We start from the raw sequence: 26,393 nt of genomic DNA, 5'->3' as shown, positions 1-26,393 counted from the left end.
AGTTTTTGTGGGCCGGCCAGTAATTTATCGCACTGCCACAGAAAAAAAAACCATGGAGCTTGTTAAAAGCAAATGTTGACTCTGACTCTGAGCTCAGTTGATTTCTGTTTAACATCAAAGTATGTATTTATGGCAAGTTAGATAAATCTTCTCTAAAATGTAAGATGGACTCCAAAAAAACATGGAGCTTGTTAAAACGAAACTGGTTTACTAACTAAAAAGCACTCTGCGGGCTGCCGATAGTTCTTTCTCATTTTAGATTTTGGTCTTGTATGATATTGAATTTGATTGTATTGTAAAATTTACTCTGTCCCTGCTCAAAGAGTACTGTTCCTTTGTTCTGTTCACTAATGTTAAAGTGTTAAACCGCTGCTAAAATATAGAATTCAAACAACTGCCTCCAGCTACCGGGCAATCTCGACGGTGGTTTACAATAGTTGGTAAGAAAGACACTGTTCCAGAATTGCGCAGGTGGTGGGTTCAAATTCCACCCGAATAATATTATTGCCTGTGAATGTGATTTTTTTTACAGAGCTCGGGGTACTGACTAGGCCTATACAGTGCTAACAGACATCGATGAACCTATGTGGGTAAAACTAGACTTGTGGACAAGTCATCAAGTGTCTGTCGCAGTGATAGCGTGACAACTCTCCCCGCGATTCGCGCTGTATTCTCGAGAGACTGCTGGCCCCGCAAGACTACCGCTATGATCCCAGTTAATGGGGAGTAGAAGTCGGGCAACCGGCAGTTGGCGCGAGAGCAGTGATCTCGCGAGAGCACCGTCACAACTCGACTGTCTCACCGCGTGGGACCATTAACGACTAGTCTAGGGTAAAACCAAAACAGACAAAAATAAAAAGTAATAAATATTTATGCCTTAATTGTTATTTTACAGCTAGCAGGAATGGTGCTGAGCCACCTGATGTCTCGCAAACCAGATTCAGCAATAACACCAGGTCGAGTAACTCTTCTTCTGCAGTATTGAAAGTCGGACTCTCAAATGATGAAGTGGTGAGTTTGACAATTACAGCTTAATCTCGGCAGTAGAGTGTGGGTTCAGGTCCATGTTTTGCATCCTTAAAAGGCAGTGTGTATTTTTTGGAAATTATTCCACAAGTTAATGACCATAAAAAAACAAATATAAAAAAAATCTACTGTGAGCATTTAAAGAGCCCAAACACAATGACCAGGGAGCATCGAGGCAATCGCCTTCGTTGCCTCCATGGAGTAAGGCCTGGGTCATAATAATCATAAGAAAAGAAGATGTTTTTAAATTGTTGCAACTTGAAAGCTCATTACAAACATCATGTGGCTACATCATGTGTTTTACCAGTACAAATGCTGAATGAATCTAAAATATTTCCATCTGAAAATGAAAGAAAAACAATTTAGTGATCAACATTTCAATGACTGCTTGTTTTGGTTGCCCCAATCAAAATAAGACCACTATGGAAAGTGTTAATAAATCCAGGCTGACAAAACAAAACCTGAAACTAACCACCAAATTATGACAGATTTTGTACCGCTATTTTTTGTTTTTGTTTTTTTAATGAAGGACTTTCTCTTTTCTTCTTTCTTCTGTGTTTAATTACTTGGCTGTGTTGATTCACTTACTGAAGTCCTTGTAAGTTATTTTATAACTGCCAAGGTTATGTAGTTTTTATTGCGGGGTACTATTCTTAATAATTACACAGTAAACACTGTACTAGACTGCAGGCCTGGTTTTTAAGCATAGCTGAGGCAAGGCCATTTTATGCGGATTTGACCTTCCAGGGCATGGGTCAACGGGGCATACATACCAACTGTGGCAGCGGCTGGCCTTGAGTATCACAAAAACTGACTGAACAAAAATACAACCTTAGGGTCAAGTGCACATGATTAATAGGAAAAAAAAAACATTAGTTCTATACACTGGTTTAAGAACAAGTAACTCTTTGAATAATTGTTTTCAACAAAATCATATGAAACCAAGTCTATACACTGGTAAAATTGTTTTGGGCTAGAGATGTTTTTGCAGTCACGCTTCCCTAGATAGCAGAGAGTGTTCCCAAAGTGGGCCATATTCTACATGTTCTAGGCATAACAGAACATTCCCACAATCCCACACCCCCACACACAATCCAAGCCAATTGTTGCAACGATATGGTAGTTGAATATCGAGCCAGAAAAGTTCTCAAACGAACAAATTTACCAGGCTTGGATGTAGATACACATGGTGTAACCGCATACTAAATAGATATTGCTGTACATTGTTTCGTGAATGGTTTTTATTCTACACAGCGCAACAGGTGTTGCTGCCTTAGATAAACAAATAAAAACAAGTATTTAAAACTGTACCTTTATTAATCCTAACAAACAACAATATTCTTCATGCTGCACTAGTGTATTAAACCAACATAGAGACTAGAGAGTAAACATTTCATTGTACTGTCAATGTTTGCATGCACTGTATGTTTCAACAATAAACATAAATTAATATTCAAAATACCCAAGTCTGACAGTCCACATGTTCATCTCAGTTGCTACAAATTCCATGTAGGGCTTGAATTTATTCTGTTATAGTAGGCATCTTGGCTAGGCTATTATAATGTTGCTAAAAGTGAAAGGGCAGGCTTTGGAGAAACAGATGCCCATGGCCAACATATTCACGTGACTCTCTTAAAACCCTCGCTTTGTCTTTGTGATGTTCCTATTCTCAAAAATTTGCCGACTAACAAATCTGAAACTTCTACAGGTAAATTATATTAAAGAAAATAGAATAAGCTGTTGCAAACAACTAACTAACCAAATGGGCCGATGGTATACAGTGTATGCAAAACTAATGGCCTAACGTTTTGACCTGGGCAGATTCTTATGAGAAAGACTTTGCTAGGGTCCAAATGTCCAGCCATTAATTATTTTTTGTAAAATATACAACATACATCTTTATTCACAGTGGGTATAGAAAAGATTCATCTTGCCAAAAACCTGATCTACAAAACATACAAAAACCTTTAATACACATCAATGAGTGTACTTGGTTAAACAACCTTTTTTTAATACATATTGTATGAAGATGTTTACCGAGTGTCAATCATAGATTGACGGTTTGTCCTCACTCTTCACAGGAGTGTACTGGATATCGGTTGAGCATCTTTAAGATGGTCGTCATTGTTCTCCTGACGGTAGTGACCCTTGGCTTCATCCAGCTCGTCCTCTACTGGAAGCCAGAGTGGAGGTTGTGGTGTACTCATTCTGTCTCTTCAATCCGAGAAGCTGAGGCTGTCTTACTCAAGGTGATGAGACAAAATAAAAAGAAAACATATTTGTCGCCCAGCTTTTTTTGAAAAAAATAGAAAGGAGTTTTGTTTTGTTTTTGTTTGTTGGTATGGCTCTCAGACATATTATTTGGTTTTGACAATCTGCTATTCAAAAAAAATGTTTTTTTTATATCTTCAGAACCATCACTTCCTTAAAAGAGATCTTACTGTGTAACTGGAAGTTTACAATTTAGTTTCTTCTTAATCCAAGATCACTAAAATGTATCCACTAAAATGTACTGCCTTTTTTTACACCAATAAAAAGGGAGTGGCAGAGAACGCTGAATATGTCCTAAGATGTTTTAACAGTACCTGTGACATTGGCCACTTCTCGACACATGGTGGCTCTATAACGCCGATCATAGATTGTTTCACATTAAACCATTCCGTTTTGTAATTGCCACTACAGGATGAGTACGGTCAGTATTTTGTGGAGAAGATTCACACCAGAGGGGCTGACGAAACTCTCATCCGACAAATCTATTCAAACAGGTAACTTTGGGGATAGCGTTCCTCCACGCGACTTTACAAACAAAATCAAACATGTATTGTTAGGCTATTCAAATAGGGGGTGTCATGACCGAGTAACAAATCTATTTAAACAGTTAACTTTGAAGAAAGTTCCTCTGTTCAACCCACAAAATCAAACCAAACATGAATTTTGTAGAGTGTCGTGGCCGAGTGGTTAATTAAGAGCATTGAATTCAAGTTCTGGGGCGTTTTCACCGGAGTGCGGGCTCGAATCCCGGTCGTGACACTTGTGTCCTTGAGCAAGATACTTTACTATAATTGCTTCTCTTCACCCAGGGGAAGAAATGGGTACCTGCGAGGGTAGAGGTTGATATTGTGAATGAATAAGCCGTTGGAGCGATAAAAACTGTTGCCCAGGTTGTATACACCCAAGGGAGCTGAGAAACATTAAAAAGGGATTTTATTGGCCCTATGACCAGGGCACTAGTGTAAAGCGCTTAGAGAATTAAGTGTTAGTAATTAGGCGCTATATAAATCGAAACTTATTATTATATTATATTATTATTGTTCGGCTTTTATAAATTGGGGTGTGGTCATGGGCGTGTGGTGAAGAGCAGTGAGCTCGAGTTAAGGTGGCTACATCATTTGGGTGTGGGTTCAAATCCTGAAGGTGACACTTGTGTCGTTCAGCAAGACACTTAACTTTAATGGGAGACTTTTTGAAAGCTCTGCCACTAGAGGGCAGCAGACCTACCAGGTAAGGGTGCACAACTCCTATAGCAAACAATGGTAAATGCTAAAAATTCAAAAATACTCAAAAAATATTTAGAAGTCTCTCAGCCTCTTAAAAACTAAATCAGATTTCTTCTCAATTTTTTTGTAGGTCAGCATTTTGGAATTTTTGCTAATTACCCTAGAAGAAACACTCCTAAAAACTCATGCACACCACTTGTTATCCTTGGGGAACTCGTGTCCGATACGTCCTGTTCCAGAACAGTGCGGTTTATGCTGGCATTGTGTTATGAAATACAAAATACAGTTTGGCTAAATCTAAATACAAAAATCAAAAACACGCAAAACACAAGGTATTTGCTGTCAGTGACCGCCACTCATGCTTCTCCTATTCCTAAGTTGTTGACATTACCTGGTGAAGAGCGCCCTCTCTTGGTGAACGGCAGATGGTCTAAAGTTGCCCATTGTTTCCGCCACCTAGGGGTACATGGGTACCTGAGAGTGCGGAGATGGTTCTTGTGATTGATTTAGCTTAGCTCGCTACGTAAAAAGGGCTCTTCAAAGATTTAATCTAAATTTGTAGCTCAAATTGGATGAAAATGATTTTGCGATGTAAATAATATTCCTGACAATTTACTTTCATACAGGCTTGGGCTAGAAGAGGATGAAGTTTCCAGGTTAATTTAATCATTTGTTTGTTTCTGTACTGTTTAATTTCTGTACAAATCATGCATAACTTATAACCTTCAACGAGATCACATCTACAAAAAAATCACACTTATAATTCATAACTTTGGTGATTGATTTAGCAGTATTTCTCTGGGATACAAATGGTGTCACTGCGCTCATCTTTCTAGAAATATTCACCTTGTTGAGACATTTTTTAGGTCATTTTTATTATTTCTTTTATCATTGCACCCAGAGTGATTATATTCTATGTCATTTAGTTTTAAAAGAAAAATCCAATCAAGCTAATCTCAAAGGGAAAAGAGCTTTATCTACTGTCGCCTCTCGCCTACGGAACGGTCTGCCTGTCCCTATCAAAAACACTCGGACTGTTCTGTCCTTCAAAAAGGGTTTCAAGACTCGCCTGTTCTCCAATCTGTAGCTGGTTGTCACCGTCACTATGCTTTTGTCTTTTTTCCTTCTTGGGTTATTTGGTAATTTGGCGCTTTATGAATGTGTGAACGTTTTTACTGTATGCAAGCATTTGAATTAACCCTTTTGGGGATCTAATCAAGATTAATTGAATTTAGCTTTTTGTCCCGATGCCAATTTAACATAAATTGTTGCAGTACCCACTGCTAAAGCATGGAATTCGAACTGCCTTTAGCTACCAGGCAATCTCGGTTGTCTAAATGGTAAGACACTGCTCTAGAATTGCAAAGGTAGCTGGTTCAAATTTGTATAACAAGCTCATGAGAATGCTTACCCAAACGACCCCATACACTGTTATTTAATGATAATTTTGCTTTACTCCGTAATACATATAGTTGTTACTTTTTTATGGAAGTATGGAAACAATTGTGTACTTGAATGGAGTCGAGTCCCACCCCCAGAAATTTTTTTCTTACAGAACTCGGGAAAGTACTAAGTATACGGTGCTAACACACATTGGTTGTATATGGGTAAAGCCAAATAACATAAATCCAGTTATTACTATTTGTATTATTAACTATTCATTAATACATTGAATGATAATTTGCCCGTAGAGTCTTGCAGTGCAGTGTCAACGTGGCATCCCGTGATGCTTTACATCAAAGTGGTAGTAGTTTCGTAGAGGGAGTGGAAGTAAACGGCTACAGTGAAGATGAGGATGATGACGATGCGTCTAAGACACTCTTGAAACCTACAAGACAAAAAGTAACATACTTTAACTTTTTCTATATATTTAAAGGCACTGGACACCAAAGACCAGTGTTCTCACTTGGTGTATTAAATAACAAACCTGTAAATATTTTAGCTTAATTTTGTATTGAAGTTGCAAGAGAATAGTGGGAAAAACACCCTTGTTGCACAAGTTTTTGTGCTCTCAGATGCGTAGTGAGAAAACTATTTTACCTCATTGTTTCTAACAATGTTGTATGATATCATAGAGCTATCAACATCTCTCCACTGTTTAATAACTAGTAAGTTTTCAAGCTTAAACATTATTTTAAATGTTAACCAGTAGTGTCCAGTGCCTTTAATTGGTTTATTGACATTCATGGTGTAAATTCTAACCATTCGTTTTTATTCTTCCAGGACCCGAGGTCAAAGCTGCGCTACTTTGAGTTCCAGAAACTGATTTACTTTTGGGATCGAGATTGCCAGTCGTATCAGTTCTTACACGGGCTGGATGAAGGAATTCCCAACGCGTCCTTCTACAGTGACTTAAACAAGGGATTGACGGTATCTCAACAATCACAGAGGTCTGTAAAGAAACGTTCCTCGTCTTGATTTGATTTCATTGCATTTACAAAAGAATCTTAAAGGCACTGGTCACTATTGGTAATTTCTCAAAATAATTGTTAGCATACGTTAATAACTTAATTGGTAGGGAGCAATGGAGAGCTTTTGATAGTAGAAAACAGTTAGAAACTGCTGCCTCTGAAGTAAGGTAGTTTGTGAGAAAGATGTAATTTCCCACTCAAATAATAAAAGACTTCAGTAGCCTTTACTATGCATCTGTAAGCACACATACTTGTGCAGAAAGGGTGTTTTTGCTTTCATTTCTCTCTCGCAACTTCGATAATCAGAGTCAAAATTTTGACAGGTTTTTTTATTTGATGCATATGTTGGGATACACCAAGCAAGAATACAAGTTCTGGTGATTAGGCCATCGGAGTGTGGGTTCGAATCCCGCTCGTGACACTTTTGTCTTTGAGTAAAATGCTTTTACTATAATTGCTTCTCTTCACCCAGGAGTATAAATGGATACCTGCGAGGGTAGAGGTTGATATTGTATTTGAAATAACCTTTAGAGCCTCTATATGTATTGTTAACACTTGCATTTGTTGGTGTTTTCAATGTGATAGGTGTTCTCTATTTGGTCAAAATCTCATTGATATTAAAGTCAAGTCTTACTTCAAGCTGTTCATTGAAGAGGTAAATGAGAATTATAAACAAATCCTCCTTTTTTTTTCTTTTTTTTTAAAGTCAGTTTTAGTTATCATTTCCAAATCTCTGCTTTGTACATGTCAAATTCAAGGCGGTTTTGATTAAATGTTATCTGGACTCATGATAAACCAAGTTGACACCCATTTTCTCTCAGGATGATGCCATCAGATGTTTTGGATGAGAATAATAATGTGTGTACAGTTATTATTACGCAACATATACAATGAGGGAACCAAAAGTGGTGCCCCATTAGCTGTGACATAACTCAAACTTTGTAAACCCAGAACTTGTTGCAGTACCGCTTCTAAAATATAGAATTTGAGCTGCCCCTATTACTGGGAAATCTAGGTGGTCTAGTTGGTCTAGAATTGCAAGGGTTGTGGGTTTGAATCCCACTCGAGTAATATGTCTGTGATTTTATGTCTCAGAACTTTGGAAAGTGCTGAGTATACTCACAGACTTTATTAATACGATGACAAATCTTCAAATTACCAAAATATTTATAATAATGTTGTTTTTCTCTGTGTTGTCTTTTGTTCTACCAAGGTGTTGAATCCTTTCTACATCTTTGAGCTATTCAGCATTGCCCTGTGGTGTGCTGAGGAATACTACAGCTACACAATCTGTATCGTGATTATTCTCATATTCTCACTGGTGGTCTCCGTCTACGAAACTAAAAAGGTTGGTTTGTATAAATAGACGCCTTGCACAGTGCTCCATACAACAGCGCCCTCAAGAGTCCTATCTTCGACGCCCTGGCGTTCCTGGTTCAATAATGTTTTTTGTCGTTGATCTCTTACAGCAAACTAAAACTCTGAAAGATATGGTCGTCCACCATTCCACTGTAATAGTGTGCCGCCCCAATGGAGGTATGTATGCATTCAAATCTTGGAACTCGATATTGTTATCATTCTATTTGGAGTGCTGTCCTCGGTCAATGATGCTACGATAGAGTTGTCACCAACGACCTCCAGCATGTCCAGATTAATGTGCAAGCGCTTTTCCGAGTAAGCTACATTGCATCTCACCCAGTGTTGGAGTCTCCTTATTTGGTCAATCATTTTGTTCAGGGGTGCCAATCAGAAGCAATACGTGTACAACCAAAACTGCTTTGTAGCCAGGGATTACACCCAAGTACACGATACAACCTCAAAGCGGCAGCCAGGGGATCACCTTAAGGGGATGCAACTGCGTTGGTTCAAATCCTGCCGTAGTCAATTTATTCTTTGTTCAGTCCCAATTCTCTAAAAAAAATTCATCAAGTCTCTTTTCCTTGTGGTTTGTCATTTGATATCTCAACTAATATCTATCCAATATGGCTTTATGTCCATGCAGTATGCGAGGAGACTGATTCCAAATGGCTGGTACCTGGCGATGTGGTTCTCATCCCTCAGAATGGCTGCGTTATGAGCTGTGATGCTGTACTCATCAGCGGAAACTGTATCGTCAATGAGAGTATGCTAACAGGTACGTGAGATTTAGTCCAGGGGTTTGTCAGTCCTATAACCTTTCTTAGCCCCCCTAGGCAGTATACAGCCCTGACCTGCCGTGGGGCTCCACTGGCTTTTTCATACACAATATCAACCTCTACCCTCACAGGTACCCGTTTTTACCCATTTATACCCGTGTTGGACACCTTTCTGATTTGTTGCAGGTGAGAGTGTTCCAGTTACGAAGACCCCTCTTCCAAACCCACCGCCCAGCGATACAGAAGCCATCCCATACTACTCCCCCGATGCGCATAAACGCCACACGCTATTCTGCGGAACTCATATTATTCAGACTCGGTTCTATGGTAGCGGCAAGGTCAAGGCCGTTGTTGCAAGAACAGGTTTGTATTTTTCAGAAGAAAAAAAATGTTTTGAGAAGTTGTAAATGTGATGTTATATAAATTATCAAAGAAACAGACTAGGTAATATGGGATTTGAGGCATGGTGAGGTGTCAATAAATATTTGGTTTGCGGTAATAGCATGTGTGTATCTACTTGCCAGGTAGAGTTTGTTCTTTGGAGAATTTGTCTTGATATATTGTCGTCGAGTGTTTTGGGGGGAATTCAGGAGACTTCTCAATTCTGGAGAATTCTCAATTCTGGCAAGAACTGTCCTGCTTTTTAACTACTATGATGGCGGCCTCCCGAGCTATCTAACTCAATGTTGGCGGCCTCCTGAGCTATCTAACACAATGTTGGCGGCCTCCCTATTTGTCATCATCTTTGTTAGTTTTTTAAGTTTTTAGGGAAACCAGTCATGATGACTGTCTTAATTTTTTTTATTTTTTTTTCCGTAGGTTTTTCAACCCTGAAGGGAGATCTAATCAGGACGATTCTTTACCCGAAACCTGTTGGATTCAAATTCTACCGAGACGCACTCAAGTTTATTGGGCTCCTTTCATTTGTTGGTAAGAACAGCTTATGTTTGTTTTGTTTTTTGTTTTTGTTTTTAATATAAAGTTATTAAACTCGGTCTCAAGTTTTGCAAGAAGTGACACCCATGTTTATTTTGTTTTATTGTCTCTAGCTTTAATGGGAATGATTTACAGCGTTGTGATCCTCATCTACAGAAAGGTCAGTTCATCTTTGTTTGTTTTAAAGATTAATTGAAACATCAGGCCACTAACTATTTTTGCTTTTTTTTTTTTTTTTTCTGGTCTCTAAATTTCTTGTGAATAAAGTGTGCTGAATTTCCTTGATATAAAATGATATTTTCACAGGCCGACACAGCAGATTCTGTGTTCAAAGTCCTTGACATCATTACGATATGTGTGCCTCCTGCCCTGCCGGCGGCCATGACGGTCGGGACAGTCTATGCTCAGAGCCGACTCAAGAAACAAGGCGTGTTCTGCATCAGCCCTCAGCGCATCAACGCATGTGGGAAGCTTAAACTCATCTGCTTTGATAAAGTGAGTACAGGGAAGTGTCATGGCGACCATGACCAGAAACAAGTTTTCTGAAGTAACATTCACTGACCGAAACAGTTTCTAAGAGCTACGCGAAAACAGGTCGGTAAACAGAAACAGTTTAACATAGATACATCTCTTGAGTATTCATGTTTCAACAATATCAGCCCTCATTTTACTTTAAGTAATAGAACATTATGTAGTTTCATCAACGTTATTTAACCGTCATTCTCCTGAATCCGTCATCTGGAAACAAAGCCTAATTGAGCCAACAAGTCGGCAACCTCGCTACAATTGGCAGCGTGCCGTATCACCTGCTAGCTCTGCGTACGTCTTTAACCCCTGGCAGGGAAACTCTGATGCATGTCATTGATTGGCCATCATATACGCCCAAAATATACAATTGAGCAAGGCATTCTAGGAAGTAAAAAAGTGGCGCTTGGCGAGATCGTACACCAATGGGAATGAGGTTGACAAGTCGGTTACTGTTGATGCTAGCTAAGCTGTGGTTGGTGCACTTTGCTAAATGTGGATGGATCAAAAATGGTGAAATTCCTTTGATTTCTTTTGGCGGTTTTCTCGGAAAGTAGACACTGTTTTCAGCTGATTATTATTCAAGTGACTCTCTCTTATCTAAAATTCTGCCTACAAATAAAATAAAACAATTTCATTCCTCTTCAGACGGGCACCTTAACGGAAGATGGTCTAGATCTTTGGGGCGTGGTCCCCCTACAGGAACGACACTTCCTCTCCGTCGTGCAGAATGCCGCCGACCTGGCGCTGGGTCCCTTTAGGGTTGCCATGGCAACGTGTCATTCCTTGACGAGGATCGACGGGGAGTTAGTCGGCGATCCGCTGGACCTCAAGATGTTCCAAGCGACCAACTGGGTACGGATATATTAATCTTTAAAGAAACGATGAAAACAAAGATCACGTAGATCACGTTATAGGAACTTTATGGAATTGGTTTAAACAAAACTTTACAGAGCAAACACTTCCTCTAAAGAGAATTATTTCATGGTTGTACCCGCAAGTTTACTATTATTGATGGTTTTCTTATCCTTCACACCATGGACAGCTTCAAACATCATTAAACGTAGCAAGATATTGTTTCTCTTAAATTATTTGTTTTAGATTTTGGAAGAGCCTGGTAGCGATACGACTCGTTTCGATACCATCATCCCAACGATTGTTAAACCTGCATCCAATGGTACATTACTGTCAGATCACTCGGATGAGGTGAGTGTGGTACAGTTTTTTTTTTTATTTATTGGTTAATTCTTCATTTCATGAAGATAACAGGCCAACTTCTCTCAAATCTCTTCAGTCTCCTGACAATGACTAGAGAAAGCTAGTCGAAACGTTGAGACCAATTAAAGAACTGACTCTGCGGTAGTACAGTTAACGACGACCATATAAGCTAAAGTAGTAGTCCCAGCCAATTTTCTATACCATCCGCCCGGGTAATAGTTAAAAAGCAGGACAGTTCTTTTCAGAACTGAGAAGTCTTCTGAACACACCAATGTAATGAAATAGACTCGTTCCTTCGTTAACTAAATCCTTTGTTATTATTAATTGATATCACAGGCGCCATATGAGGTTGGAATCCTTCGACAGTTTCCATTTTCATCTGGTCTGCAGCGGATGAGCGTTATTACTCGTACCATAGGCGCTAAGAACATGGAAGTGTTCGTCAAAGGGGCACCAGAGATGATCGCATCTCTGTGCATCAGAGAGACTGGTACGATTACTGTGCATATTTGCCAGGCTAGATCTTTACATTGTTTTAAAGGCAGTGGGCACTATTGGTAATTACTCAAAATAAATATTAGCATAAAACCTTACTTGGTAACGAGTAATGGGGAGAGGTTGAACGTATAATGAGACACGGCTCCCTCTAGAGTTGAGTAGTTTTCGAGAAAGAAGTATTTTTCCACAAATTTGATTTTGAGACCTCAGATTTAGAACTTGAGGTCTCGAAAAGGTCACGAAATAACGCATCAGAAAGCAGTGTGAGAAGGGTGCCTTTTTTTTTACTTTTCATTTTTATCTCACAACTTTGATGACCGATTGACTGATTTTCACAGGTTTGTTATGTCATGCATATGTTGAGATACAGAAAATAGAAGACTAGTCTTTGACAATTACCAATAGTGTCCACTGTCTTTAAGTCTCTGTTGGAAACTCATTTGTCTGTAGCTGTCTATTCGTCATCTGCTTACTTGTATTTTTCTATTTCTTTCATTGCTTGTTTTATTCATGCACTTAAAGGCTTCTGCATAATGCGCTTTCTAAACGTCTCTATTTTTATTATTAATATTATCTCTTTATTGTGTAGTGCCGCTGGATTTCCTTGAAGTGTTACAGAGCTTCACACAGCAAGGGTACCGTGTTATCGCCCTCGCTTGGCGACCTCTTGACCCCAAATTGTCATGGCACCACTCTCAACGCATTTCTAGGTAATTGAATTTGTTTCAGTTAAGGTATGCCAAAATGTTCCCATGAAAACATATTTCATGTTTACAGATAATTCTTTGAGTTTAACAGTTTTTGAATCTGTGTTTCCTTTGCCATGTTTGCATTTTCTTATTTTCTGATATTTGTAATTTTTGTTTTCCCTTTTCCAGGAAAGACGTTGAATGTAACTTGAATTTCCTGGGTTTCCTGGTCCTGCAGAATGCACTGAAACCTGAGACCACACCCGTGATTCATGAGTTAATGGCGGCCGACATCCGCACCATTATGGTCACAGGTGAACAACAATAATGCTTGCGCATTATTTTGAATGGTTAAGTGTCTTGCTTAAGGCCACAAGTGTCATGGCTGGGGATTCCAACCCACACTCTGCTGATCAGAAACACCAGAGTTTGAATTCCTACAGCTCTTAACTGCTTGGCCACACCACTTAATGCACAAAAATCTGCTAAGCACAGAAAAATCCTGCTTTAAGCAGATACATGTTACCAGCTAACGTACCCCACGCATTTCTTGCTGGCAATGAAATTTGTATGCTAAACAGATATGTAGTGGATTACATAAAGTGCCTACACTGCCAGCAACTGTTTTGTTAGCAAAACACATTTCTGTAATGTTCGTTTAAATATCAACTTATTCACTCTGAAGGTGACAACATGCTGACTGCCATAAGTGTTGCCAGGGATTGTGGAATGGTCGCTCCGATGTCAAAGGTCATCATGGTGAATGCCACGCCACCTAGTGGTGAGGGCCTCGCGTCCATCAGCTGGAACTACGACACCACACCAGAAAGAGAAAATAGCGGCAAATATACTCGGTCAGATTCCCAGGTACGATACCTCATTAGTCATCATGATTTTTAGGAAAAGTAAGATTTTGAGGGGAAGCTCTCTACCATCATTATCTAAATTATCAAGTTAAATGTGATCCAAACACTCGGTGAATGTTCTTATATTGCTTTCAGTTGTACAACAGCAACGCTGTGACACATCAAGGTGATGATAGATTCCACTTTGCAGTTACAGGAAAATCCTTCGCTGTCGTCAGAGAGCACTTTCCTCTCCTCATGCCAAGGGTAAGAATGCCTCCTTTACTTTTATTTTAATTTTGGTTTAAAACGATGTGTGTTAGCAATGTATACTCTGTACTTTTTTTTCTGAGGAATTTTTTATCCCCGGTGCAAATTTAACATCTATCAAAACATAAGTGGACAAGAAATTGTGTGAACATTTCTTGGATATTTACTGTCTGAAGTACCGCCCTACCAACAGTTACCCATACCTTTGAAGTTGACTATTGTGGAAAACTTTGATCTTGTGTCTCCATGTAGATTGTCCAGCGAGGGACAGTCTTTGCTCGTATGGCCCCTGATCAGAAAACTCAACTGGTGGAAGCCCTTCAAGACATCAGGTGAGAACAATCAATTATGCTAAGCAAAAGTCAGAGGGGACCAGGTATTGAGTTGCACGCGCAGAAGCCAAAATTTGCCGACAACCCGTGAAGTATGCTTGCCGTAAGCACAAAATTCCATGCTTGCTGTAAGCACACAATTCCATGCTTCCGTCTGTAAGCGCCGCTTCTGTGCTTACGGTAAGCAGAGTCTTGAAATTGAACCCTGGGCCCAATTTCATAGAGCTGCTAAGCACACAAATTTGCTTAGCATGAAATTCCTCCCTTGATAAAAACAGGAATGCCAACCAAATTTCCACGTGATATTCAGGACAAGCAAACAACAGCTGAATACCAGTAAGAAAGCAACATACAACAAATGGAAATTTACCTGGTAATCCTGTTTTTATCAAGGAAGAAATTTCTTGCTAAGCAAATTTTTGTGCTTAGCAGCTCTATGAAATTTGGCCCAGGTCTCATGTAGTGATATCGGCCATTTGGAATTCTTCAAATCTTCAACCGCAAATGAGCCTAGGCTGCATTTTTTTGTATAATTATTGCCTTTCTTGTGTTTGTGTTTAGTTACTGCGTTGGTATGTGCGGGGATGGAGCCAATGATTGTGGAGCTCTGAAGACCGCTCATGCTGGTATCTCGCTGTCGGAGGCGGAGGCTTCCGTCGCTTCTCCCTTCACTTCCAAGACGCAGAACATCTCATCGGTACCCATCGTCATTAGGTAGGCTCCTTGCTTATATCTCTTGTATATTGGATGATTACATACATACATATAGGGCATTTTCATAGCGCCACAACGTCAAGAACGCTGAGCATTAGATAGGATATATGTAGAGAATGTTTTATACACTTTTTAAATGTTCGAAGAGAGTTGGATTTCCTGATTGATGTGGAGAGTGCATTCCAACTGTGTGGCCTTTGTATTGTTTATTTCTTTAAATCCTTTCATTTTTCGCTTGAAATTTTTTGCTGATTTTAAACTGATTTTTATACTGTGTTGTGTTTTCTGTTTATCTATTTAGGGTTTTTGTTTTTGAATGTTTCTCTGTACTAAGCGCCATAGAGAATTGCTTTCGATGGATTTGGCGCTATATACATTTTAATTTTTATCATATTATTATTATTATAAACTTTCAAGATGTGGTGTTCATAGCTCCTCTTCTACATAGTGTTGGATACTGAACTAAGGGACTACATTCTGTGTTTACAGGGTTAACATAGGGTTCATCTGCTTAAAGGCACTGGACATCTTTGGTAATTGTCAAAGAACAACAAATCTGTGAAATTTTTGACTCAATTTGTCATTGAAGTTGCAAGAGAATAGTGACATATAAAACACCTCAGGTAAAATGTTTTCCTTTTCTTTTCTTGTTTGATCAGGGAGGGGCGAGCAGCATTGGTGACCTCCTTAGGTGTCTTCAAGTACATGGCCTTATACAGTATCATTCAGTTTACATCAGTCATCATTCTCTACTGGGTAAGACAAAGACAAAGATATTGAGGTTCAGAAATGAGACCAACATCTGGCACTTGGTTCTGGTCTTGAAGCCAATGATTCTCAGAAATGCAAACTTAAAGACACTGGACACCTTTGGTAATTTTCAAAGACCAGTCTTCTCACTTGGTGTATCTCAACATATGCATAAAATATAAACCTGTGAAAATTTGAGCTCAATCGGTCGTCGAAGTTGCGAGATAACTGTATAAGAAAAAAACACCCTTGTCGCAGTCCTGTATGGACTGAAACCCCAATCCACATAGTGCCATGGAAGGCAAGGATAGATACCACTATGCCACCCAACCTACCATAAACTAAATTTTACAAACTTTTGTCTGACTTTTTTTCCCCAGACCAACTCAAACCTCGGTGACTGGCAGTTCCTTTATGTGGATCTAATAATCACAACATCGGTGGCTACTCTCAGTAAGTACTCACTAACTTATCTTTCTTCATTATTAACTGACTGCTTAAAGCCATTGTACACTTTTGGTACGAGAAAAAAATAAAAGTTCACAGATTTACAAATAACTTACAGGGTTTACAGAAGGTAATTGTGAAAGACTTCTCTTGAAATATTATTCCATGAAATGCTTTACTCTTTGAGAACACATTAAAAAAATATCAATTCTCGATATCGAGAATTACGGATTTATTTTAAACACAACATGTCATGACACGGCGAAACGTGCATAAACAAGGATGGGTTTTCCCTTTATTTTCTCCTGTTTACCGAAAGTGTCCAATGGTTTTAAAAACAAGTTATATTATTATGATTATCAAATGATTTAGATTTAAGATACATTATTCATTGATATTTAATTCCCTTTTTTTCTGCAGTGGGGTTGAATGGTTCACATCCCACCTTGGTACGTCGCCGTCCACCAGGTAGCCTGGTCGCACCCATCTTCCTCGTCTCTATACTGATAGAGATTGTACTAGTGTGCACAATCCAGGCTATCGCGTATTTCTCCCTACATTACACTACATGGTAAGAGTCTTACAGTCTCATCACAAAAGGGCAGTTTTATCTTTAAAACAAGGGGGTCCAATTGGGGGGGGGGGAAGCCACAAAACCACTAAAGAATGGTAATTTTGGTTTTACCTTTATACACCGATGTGTGTTAGCACTGTACACTTGGTGCTTTGCCGAGCTCTATGAACAAATCACAGGCGTATTACTCCGGGCTTCTGGTTCAAAATGTTTACTGGACAATAATTCTTTAATAAGAGAAAGCTTCATAGTCCACTGCTTTAAGTTGAATTTATGGTTTGTATTACAGACACTTTGGTAATTGTCAAAGACTAGTCTTCTCACTAAATTACAAACCTGTGAAAATTGTATCTCAATCGGTTGTCAAAGTTGCGAGATGATAATGGAAGAAAAAAAAACCTTGTCATGCTTGTCACGCGAAGCTGTGTGCTTTCAGATGCTTGATTTCAAGGCCTCATGCTTGAAGTCTCGAAATATATTCAAATATATTTTACTGAGAAATCACTTCTTTCTCAAAAAATACATCACTTCAGAAGGAGTCGTTCCTCACAATGTTTTTTACTATCAATGGCTCTCTGTTGCTATTTACCAAGTAAGTTTTTATGCTAACAGTTACTTTGAGACAAATAGTGTCCACTGCCTTTAATTTAATTTTTTTAATTTTTTTAGGTGGAAAGCTCCCTCGATATCACCACACGCTGAGGATAACATCTTCACATATGAGAACACCATAGTTTTTACTGTATCGTCCTTTCAGTACATGATACTCGCTGCGGCCTTCTCAAAAGGAGCTCCTTACAGAACCCCTATTTATAAGAATGGTACGTCCCTCTTTACAATTACTCATTACTCTCCTTGGGTTTGTTCATTGGTAGTGAGGGGTGTACATGTAAGAGGACTGATCTAAACTTGCTTCAATCATTTCTTTAAGCGTAGCAATGTGAAAATTTTGAGTTGTAAGTTTGTATTCATTTATTCGGTTTATTTATTTATTTATTTGTTTTAAGGCACTGGACACTGTTAATTTACCTCGTCTCGATAAAATTATCAAAAACCAGGCCTCGTTGGGTTTAAACCACTAGTGGAAAACCTCTTCACCACACATTGATTCCCTAAATAAATAGTAAACTTTCGGACACAACAATGTATAAATCTCTTTTGTTGGAGTGTTGGCTCTGTAAAGAGCCAGTGTGGTATCCACATTTCAAACAGTATACCCTACTCTTTCTCTTGAAGAAGGGATTTTTGCTTATTTCAGTTGCTGTAGTTGAAATAAGAAACGGTGATAGTGATTTCAAACACCATCTTCTTGATATTTGACATAATTGACAGGTTTTTTATTTTCAATTTCTGGAAGATTTGGACCAGCTCAAATTTTAAGTCGAAGACCTTTTTTTTTTCTCAAGGATTACTTTTTTTTTCTTTTTTTCTACTGTCAGTCAATCTGCTTTTTTCCAACAGCAAAAATTTGACTAATTTATTTTTGTTTTCAATCAGTAAGGTCTACTGGGGCCATATTTTGTTTTTAAGGTTGATTTCGCCCACGGCCGCATTTTTGCAAAAAAAAATGTTGGTTTTTTTTTTTTCCTCCTGTGGCTCATTATTTTCTCAACAACAAGAATTTCAATTAAGGTTCCTTTCTTGGGAAATATTTATCATTATCTAAGACCTTGTCATACTGCAAGTAATTAGCGTGGTTGTTATCTTGTAGATAATTGGACGTCAAAATTGTTTGTTGAGGTCCATAACAATGGAACAAATGTTCTGCTGATCCCCCCTTCTATTTTCAGTAAAACATATTGAAAATAAACAGAAAGTGTGCAGTACATTTTCCTCACTATGCAGGCATGCAACCTTTCAGCTGCTTAGCTGATTTCCTCGTATTCTTCTTTAAACAGTGCCCTAAAGGCAGTGGACACTGTTTGGTAGTTACTCAACATAATTATAATTAGCATAAGATCTTACTTGCTAACGAGTAATGGGGAGAGGTTGGTAGTATAACAAATTGTGAGTAACGGCTCTCTCTGACGTCACATAGTTTTTGAGAAAGAAGTAACTTTCCACAAATTTCATTTCAAGACCTCAGATTTACAAGGGTGTTTATTATTATCTCGCAACTTTGATGACCGATTGAGCTCAAAGTTTCACATGTTTGCTATCAACCTCTCCCCATTAGTCGTTACCAAGAAAGGTTTTATGCTAATAATTAGTTTGATTAATTACCAATAGTCTCCACTGCCTACAAAACTGCATGTATGTCTACTACAGAAATAAAGTTTCATGACAGTGTGTTCAGAAGTACAGGCTTTTGATTTCTAAGGGTTTAGAAAGACTTTGTTCAAATTATCTTAGACCCTCACATTTTCATGAAAGATCAAGCAGTCACCTGAAGGAGAAAGAATTAGTCCACATTGTATCCAAACCTGTAGTTATAAGAATCTATTATTATTTAGTTTTGACTTTTTTACCCATGCACCGACGCTAGCACTGTATACTCGGTACTTTCCCGAGTCCTGTGAAAAAATATCACAGGCATATTACTCGAGTGGGATTCGAACCCACAACCCTTGCATTTCTTACCAACTAGACCACTGAGGTTGCCCGGTAGCTAGAGGCAGTTTGACTCCTATAATTGGCAGCAGGTACCGCATCGATATAATAAAAGTTAATTTGCCTCGGGATAAAGGATATTAAATTTGGTTACTTCTTTGTGTTAGGACTGGATACTCGGTACTTTCCCGAACCCTGTGAAAAAAAGAAAAAAAGAAACAGGCATTTTACAGGCATATTATTATTATTATTTTTATAACTGTTTTTATTTCTTGTAACCCGGTCTTCTCTTTAGTTCCCTTCATGGTGGACCTTGCCCTCTTGGTGACAGCCAGCAGTTTCATGCTCTTCCTACCCAGCTCCTCGGGGGTCCTGAACTGGTTCATCGTGGACGTTATGCAATTGAAACTCTTAGCTGGGGAACACCTCAGCTTTGTCCTGTTTATGTTCGGTCTCGTACTTTTCAACTTTGCTGCATCATTTTTACTGGAGGTAAGTGAAGAAACAGATGCCTTTTCTAAAGAGTTCCGTCAAACAATCTAAAAAAATTGCTACTTCTAATAATGTTGATACATAATAAGAAGAAGAATAGTAATAATGGTAATAGTTTTACATGTGATACACAACACGCTGGACCAACGGCATTAAGCCCAATCTGAAGGCAATGGCTAAGTGTCTCGCTTAAAGGCAGTGGACACTTTTGGTAATTACTCAAAATAATTATCAGCATATAACCGTACTTGGTAACGAGTAATGGGGAGAGGTTGATAGTATAAAACATTGTGAGAAACGACTCCCTCTGGAGTGACATAGTTTTCGAGAAAGAAGTAATTTTCCATGGATTTGATTTTGAGACCTCAAGTTTAGAATTTGAAGTCTCGAAATCAAGCATCTGAACGCACATAACTTCGTGTGACAAGGGTGTTTCTTTCATTATTGAGCTCAAATTTTCACAGGTTTATTATTTTATGCATTTGTTGAGATACACCAAGTGAGAAGACTGGTCTTTGACAATTACCAATAGTGTACAGTGTCTTTAAAATGTATCACTCTCTTAAACTCCGATGTGGCTGTTAAGATTAGTCTCACCATGGAGACAGTCATCATTATGGAGTTGTAATTGACTTGTTTTTATATTTATGTGCAATCAATCATTGTAATTGACTTGTTCTGATATTTATGTGCAATCAATCATTTTTCTTCTGAATATTTTGATGTATTCCTAGATGACCGTCTTAAAGAAAATCAAGATTCATTTTGTGCATTACAGTAATTGCTCTTATTTAAGAAGACATCTTTCAGCGTTTAGCATCTCTTTACGGATTATTATGCATTCATCAACTTCAACACTATCGTGGACATTAACCTTTCCCGCAACAGAAATTCAGCGCCCTTTCTCATTCTGTTTTCCTTTTTTTTCTATTTTCTTTTTTTTTTCCTGTTTTTTTTTTTTTTCCCCCACAAGGGAAACTGACTAAGTAAATGTGTTTAATAATCTGAGATTGATCAAAGGAATATTAACTGAAGTGGGACTTCAACCAAGAACCTTCGAATTAAAACTATATTGGTGGTGTTCCTATTGCTGATTTTTTTTTTTTTTTTTTTTTAGAGTAGTATGACCTCAAATCATATCTAACTATTTAATTATTTATACTTAGAAGAGAATTTTTCTGGTATTTTCTTGCTACATGTAGATGTGCATTTATTCAATTGTCAATGACTTTGTATGTTATCTTTACTGGCCTAAACTACTCTGAATTGTTGTTAGAATCAAAACTTAATTGGTAACGGGCAATGGAAAGCGATTGATATTAATTTTGTTTTTTTACCCATACACCGATGTGTGTTAGCACTGTATACACGGTACTTTCCCGAGTCCTGTGAAAAAATATCATAGGCATGTTACTCGGGTGGGATTCGAACCCACGACCCTTGCAATTCTAGAGCAGTGTCTTACCAACTAGACTACCGAGGTCGCCCGGTAGCTAGAGGCAGTTCCAATCCTATGTTGATAGTATGAAACATTGAAAAAAGGGCTCCCTCCCCCTGAAGTAAAATAGGTTTTGAGAAAGAGGTCAAACTACAAAAGACTTCAGGCCTGAAGCCTTTTGTTATACATCTTAAAGCACAGAAACTTGTGCAACGAGGGCGTTTTGGTTTTTTTTGCTTTCATCTATCTCTTGCAACTTGGATGATCAATTGAGTAAAACTTTTCACAGATTTGTTATATTTTGCATAAGTTGAGATACACCAAGTGAGAATACTGGTCTTTGACAATTACCAAAGGTGTCCAGGGGTGGATTTCACAAAGAGTAAGACTAGTCTTATCTTGAGTTTTAAGAAACACGTTGCCTTGGATCGGTCGAGCTGGTCTTTGAAAAGCAGTTTTGTAACCGTTTGTTATAAAATGCTTATTTTAGAAAGATGTTTTAAAAGTAGAATACAATGATCCACACACATTTTCCTCGAAATTGTGTGGTTTTCCTTTTACTTTGCGAACTGACACGGTCGGCTATTTATGGGAGACAATGGCCGATCGTGTTTGTCGACAAGTTGAAAGGAAAACCACGCAATTTTGAGGCAAATTTGTGTTGATCATTATAATCTACTTTTCTTTCTAATCATATGCATTTCATAACAAACGGTTACAAACGCTTTTCAAAGGCCAACTCGACCCGGATCCAATGCAACGTGTTCCTTTAAGGACTAGCCCCACTGGTCCTAAGTCTGTTAGGACTAGTCCTAACTCTTTGTGACATCGACCCCTGTGCCTTTAAAACAAGCTTAGCATTATAAGACCCCTATGTCTCCTATTTGTTACTCAGACGTTTGTAGCGGACAGCAATTTTCTACGTCGATGCGTCAGCCTTGTTCGCCCCAAGAAGACGCCCAAACACATCTTCAAGACGATTGAGCGTCAGATCCGGGAGGACCCAAGTTGGCCCATGGGCAGCCAGAACCATTCCTAATTGGGCCCCAATTACAGTCCCAGCATTACCCATCTTTCATAGAAAAGTCATCATCAACAGATGGACACGAGCTATTAAACCAAAATATTATATATTTTTTTAACCTAAGATTTTAGACTAAAATTTCGAATGATATTTATAGATATTTTGAATTGATACCATGTCACTGTCGGGTTCCCTACATGTAGATTGGGTTATTATTATGAGTTTGTTATTATTGTGAGAAGGGGGACAGACTATTGTCCTGTAAAGGCACTGGACACTATTGGTAATTACTCAAAATAATTGTTAGCATAAAAACTGACTTGGTATATGAGAGCTGTTGATAGTATAAAACATTGTGAGAAATGGCTCCCTCTAACACTGTCTGAAGTAAGATGTTTCGTTAAAAGAAGTAATTTCTCACTAAAATATTTCAATTGAATAGGAGACCTCAGCTGAGGGCTTCGAATGCAAGCATCTGAAAGCACACAACTTGTGTGACAAGGGTGTTTCTTCTTCCATTATTCTCTTGCAACTTTGACGACCAGTTGAGTCCAAATTTTCACAGGTTTGTTATTTTGAGCTTATGTTGAGATACACCAAGTGAGAATACTGGTCTTCAATAAATTACCATAGGTGTCCATTCGTCGATTTCACAAAACTCTTCCTAACTTAAGACTAAAATTAGGACTTAGGACGAGTCCCAACCCTCCACTGTAGGATGCAGACCTTAAGATTAATCATAAGGACGAGTTACTCGTCCTAACTCGAGATAAGACGAGTCCTAACTCTTTGTGAAATCGACGGCAGTGCTTAAAACGATTTGGAATCGTGGTCTCTTCTGATTAACAAACGAAGGTGGAAGAAATTAACTATTACTAATTGAATAACCGTTTTTGTAGATTTCAATTTCTTCCTATATATTGCAATGCAAATCAGGTGTATATATATATATTTCGGCAACTTGTTTAAATCTTTGCAATAATTAATCATATTTGTTTAGAGTACCTCTTTTCAGTCAAATCATGGAAATCAGTCTGTTGATTCCTTGTTGATTGATTTTGATAGTAGTCATCTTACGAAACATTAAGGGAATCAATGTGTGGTGAAGAGGTTTTCAACTAGTGGTTTAAATCCAACGAGGCCCGGTTCTTGATAATTTTACCGAGACGAAATCAAGCATCTGAACACACAACTTCGTGTGACAATGGTGTTTTTTCGTTCATTATCTCACAACATCGACGACCCATTGAGCTCACTTTTTTGTGCACATTTTTTTTACACAAAGTGAGAAGACTGGTCTTTGGTAGTAACCAATTGTGTCCAGTGCCTTTAACCTTGCTTTAACTAAGAAGAGTATTTAAAGTTGTTAATTGGTTGACGGGTTTTTGTTTGTAAGATCCATCCTTTGCATAACAGGAAATGTTACATGGACGCTGAGCTCATCGCACGTTTTTACGCACAAAGAACAACTATCATCCAATCATTTTTCTCCTTTGAAGACCCGACACTTTTTTACTCTGGTGATTTTTCTTTTCTTGAACCTTTCGGGCAGTGTTCGTGGAGTTTAACCAATCAGAGCGCAAGGCTGTGTTGATGACGTCACTGAACCACTCGGTAAACTCCACGTACACTGCCCGGAAGGTTCAGGGGAAAAAAATCGCGGTGGGGACGCTTTTTGAGCATGTGACGTCACATACAATGGTTGTTTTAAATTAGAAAACAAAGGGCATTTTCGAATCGACGGCTTCCGGCTTCGTTCTTTCGTCTGGAAGCCCTGAGCACGTACGTCAAGCATGCACTATACGGGCAAAACCAGCACGGGACCAAGCTAGCCTGAGCCGAATCTGGATCGTCAAAGCCGTGGCTTCGAAAAGAGCCCAAAACATAACTTCACTCGAGTAATGGAGATTTTATAGAGACCGCCTTTTCGTGGCAAATTACTTCTCTCTTTTTTTATTTGGGGATCTGTTTTGGATTTTTTTTTTCTATTATATTTTTTGAAATAAAGTCGTACCTTATTTATAAGATACTAATGTTCATTTTATGCGTGTATTATTTGAAGTTGGATTCGTAGTCTAGTGTATCCACAAGTGGTATATAACTCCTTCTGTCCCTATCCCCACCCCATTTACTTATGTAATTAACGTATATGTTATGATGTGCTGTCTGCATGGTTTTGTTTTACCATGTTTACTGAAAGTGGTCGGCTCATTTTGTATTATTATTATTATTAATATTTTATTTGTATTTTATTTTTTCAATTTTACTTGAAGTTGCCCTCGAAAACTACTCACATAGTTTTATTTTGGAAGTTTGACAACTTTTCTTAAAAAAGATGTGTACTGCTTTCGTACCGGTAATTTACTTTCTTTTCTTTTTTTACTTTTGCTACAATTTAAGGTGCTTTCGAAAATAACCTACCCTGATGGCGAACAAAACAAGTTTTGTTTCGTTCATTTTGAAGTTTGAAAACTGTTCTTAACGAAAAAAACACTGATAACTGATTTGCTATTAACCGATAGCATGTCCCACGCATTCTTGTTCCGTGTGTATACTCGTTTCATACCATACCATAATTATGGTCAACAGACTACGGATTCACAACGGAAATAATAAGCAATTAATTAACTGATAGTACAAAAGATCCAGATCATTTAAAGACAAAATTATTCTCCGTGTGTGGTCATACTTTGTCTTCCTGACAGACGCCAAAATCCTAATTACACGTACTTGAACTGGTTTTATATGGTACAGCTATTGTCCTACAATGTTGACCTCATCAGAGAATGGCACATTCTTTCAAGAATTATGATTATGAATTTTTAATGTGTTTGTCAAGACATGCGAGCATTGTACCCCCAGCTCGGAATTCCCCCCTCCAAGTTTGACGGTCGCAGACAAGTGCCACTGGAAGTACTACAAGATGTGCCGGTCGTTAAGAAGCAGAGCGTGCCGGTGCGCAAAGCGACGCTGGTGTCTTGAGATTGTGCAAGACTAGAAGATCTTAGCTTCGTTTCATATTGGCGCTTGTATCGCACATGTGTGGGCGATTTCATCGTGTCACTTATTAATGGCAGCTGGAAAAACTTGTTGAGGAAGGGAGAACGATTCATCGGAAAAGAAGGTAAAACAAATAACTCCATTTTGTGTAGTGTTTGATTAATTGTTTCTCACTGAACGAAATTATTATGTTTGAACTTGATTTATTATTATATTATTATTATTAGTTTAGCTACCGTATAACGATTGTTAAATCGGGGCTCGAAATTGCCTCGTGTAAAATAAACACTAAAGAAAATTACATGGGATTTGTTTTTTGTTTTTAATCTCTATAAATTTCTACGTTTGTTTTTCTTAAAGCAGTTTTTGTTTGTTTTCTTTGCTTTCCTGGTCGCAGGTTATCCCATGTGATTTCTTTAGGGACACCAACAAATTAAATCAATAGTTTGCCTCAATAATTTACGAATTGCCTCAATAATTTACGAATTGTCCACAAAGTCGCGTATTTTGGCAACCACGTTCGTGACAAATTTCCGGACTTGTTCCTCTAAGCCAATATTTGGCGTGAGCCAAGAAGTCGGGACTTGTGACTTTGGGTCGTAAATACTGACACCAGTCGTAAATTTGTTCGTGAATATTGCCGTCAATACGACGTGAGTGGACGTTAGCCAAAATCTGTCACTTTTGTCATGAACGTTTGTAGCAATATATTCTCGTTTTGGAGACCAAATCTTTAAATTTGTCAAGACTATGACGTCAATATGTTTAGCTAAGAGAGGTTTTGCGGTAACAACCATGTAAATATCTCTTTTGATTAGTCTTGGTTGTGAAAGGAACCGCTGGTTAACGGGCCGTAAGTGGCCTTTTTTCAAGGCCTTCCTGACTTTTGGACAGCTTTGTGGAGCTAGCTGCAACGCCAAGCGACTGGAATGGGAGACCACGCCCAAAGTCGAGTGGTTTGGTCTCTGCAAGTCGCTCGGGGCAGCTCGAGGTAGCGGCTCAAAAAAACTGTCTTAGCCACG

At 38.5% G+C, this 26,393-nt stretch overlaps 1 protein-coding gene across 1 annotated transcript in view; it reads left to right on the top strand.

Annotated features, from left to right (window-relative positions):
- LOC139950545 (polyamine-transporting ATPase 13A3-like) overlaps window positions 1–24,231 on the top strand; it is a 50,752-nt gene extending 26,521 nt beyond the window's left edge. Inside the window, exons 4-31 of the mRNA XM_071949283.1 lie at window positions 896–1,011; window positions 3,108–3,275; window positions 3,709–3,791; window positions 6,215–6,365; window positions 6,747–6,913; window positions 7,520–7,589; window positions 8,148–8,282; window positions 8,404–8,470; window positions 8,937–9,068; window positions 9,256–9,432; window positions 9,889–9,999; window positions 10,119–10,165; window positions 10,312–10,500; window positions 11,179–11,385; window positions 11,632–11,736; window positions 12,085–12,238; window positions 12,836–12,956; window positions 13,125–13,249; window positions 13,621–13,802; window positions 13,937–14,047; window positions 14,303–14,382; window positions 14,944–15,096; window positions 15,756–15,852; window positions 16,227–16,299; window positions 16,714–16,864; window positions 17,537–17,688; window positions 19,713–19,909; window positions 22,243–24,231. Of these exons, the coding sequence (XP_071805384.1) occupies window positions 896–1,011; window positions 3,108–3,275; window positions 3,709–3,791; window positions 6,215–6,365; window positions 6,747–6,913; window positions 7,520–7,589; window positions 8,148–8,282; window positions 8,404–8,470; window positions 8,937–9,068; window positions 9,256–9,432; window positions 9,889–9,999; window positions 10,119–10,165; window positions 10,312–10,500; window positions 11,179–11,385; window positions 11,632–11,736; window positions 12,085–12,238; window positions 12,836–12,956; window positions 13,125–13,249; window positions 13,621–13,802; window positions 13,937–14,047; window positions 14,303–14,382; window positions 14,944–15,096; window positions 15,756–15,852; window positions 16,227–16,299; window positions 16,714–16,864; window positions 17,537–17,688; window positions 19,713–19,909; window positions 22,243–22,386 (3,665 nt within the window). The 3' untranslated portion in view covers window positions 22,387–24,231. The remainder of the gene's footprint in view (window positions 1–895; window positions 1,012–3,107; window positions 3,276–3,708; window positions 3,792–6,214; window positions 6,366–6,746; window positions 6,914–7,519; window positions 7,590–8,147; window positions 8,283–8,403; window positions 8,471–8,936; window positions 9,069–9,255; window positions 9,433–9,888; window positions 10,000–10,118; window positions 10,166–10,311; window positions 10,501–11,178; window positions 11,386–11,631; window positions 11,737–12,084; window positions 12,239–12,835; window positions 12,957–13,124; window positions 13,250–13,620; window positions 13,803–13,936; window positions 14,048–14,302; window positions 14,383–14,943; window positions 15,097–15,755; window positions 15,853–16,226; window positions 16,300–16,713; window positions 16,865–17,536; window positions 17,689–19,712; window positions 19,910–22,242) is intronic.
- The last annotated feature ends 2,162 nt before the right edge of the window (window positions 24,232–26,393 follow it).

This window comes from Asterias amurensis, chromosome 18 (assembly GCF_032118995.1).
Source record: "Asterias amurensis chromosome 18, ASM3211899v1".
Taxonomy (NCBI): Eukaryota; Metazoa; Echinodermata; class Asteroidea; order Forcipulatida; family Asteriidae; genus Asterias; species Asterias amurensis.
The sequence above is the reverse complement of the archived record's forward strand: the minus strand, read 5'-3'. Positions and strand labels throughout refer to the sequence as shown.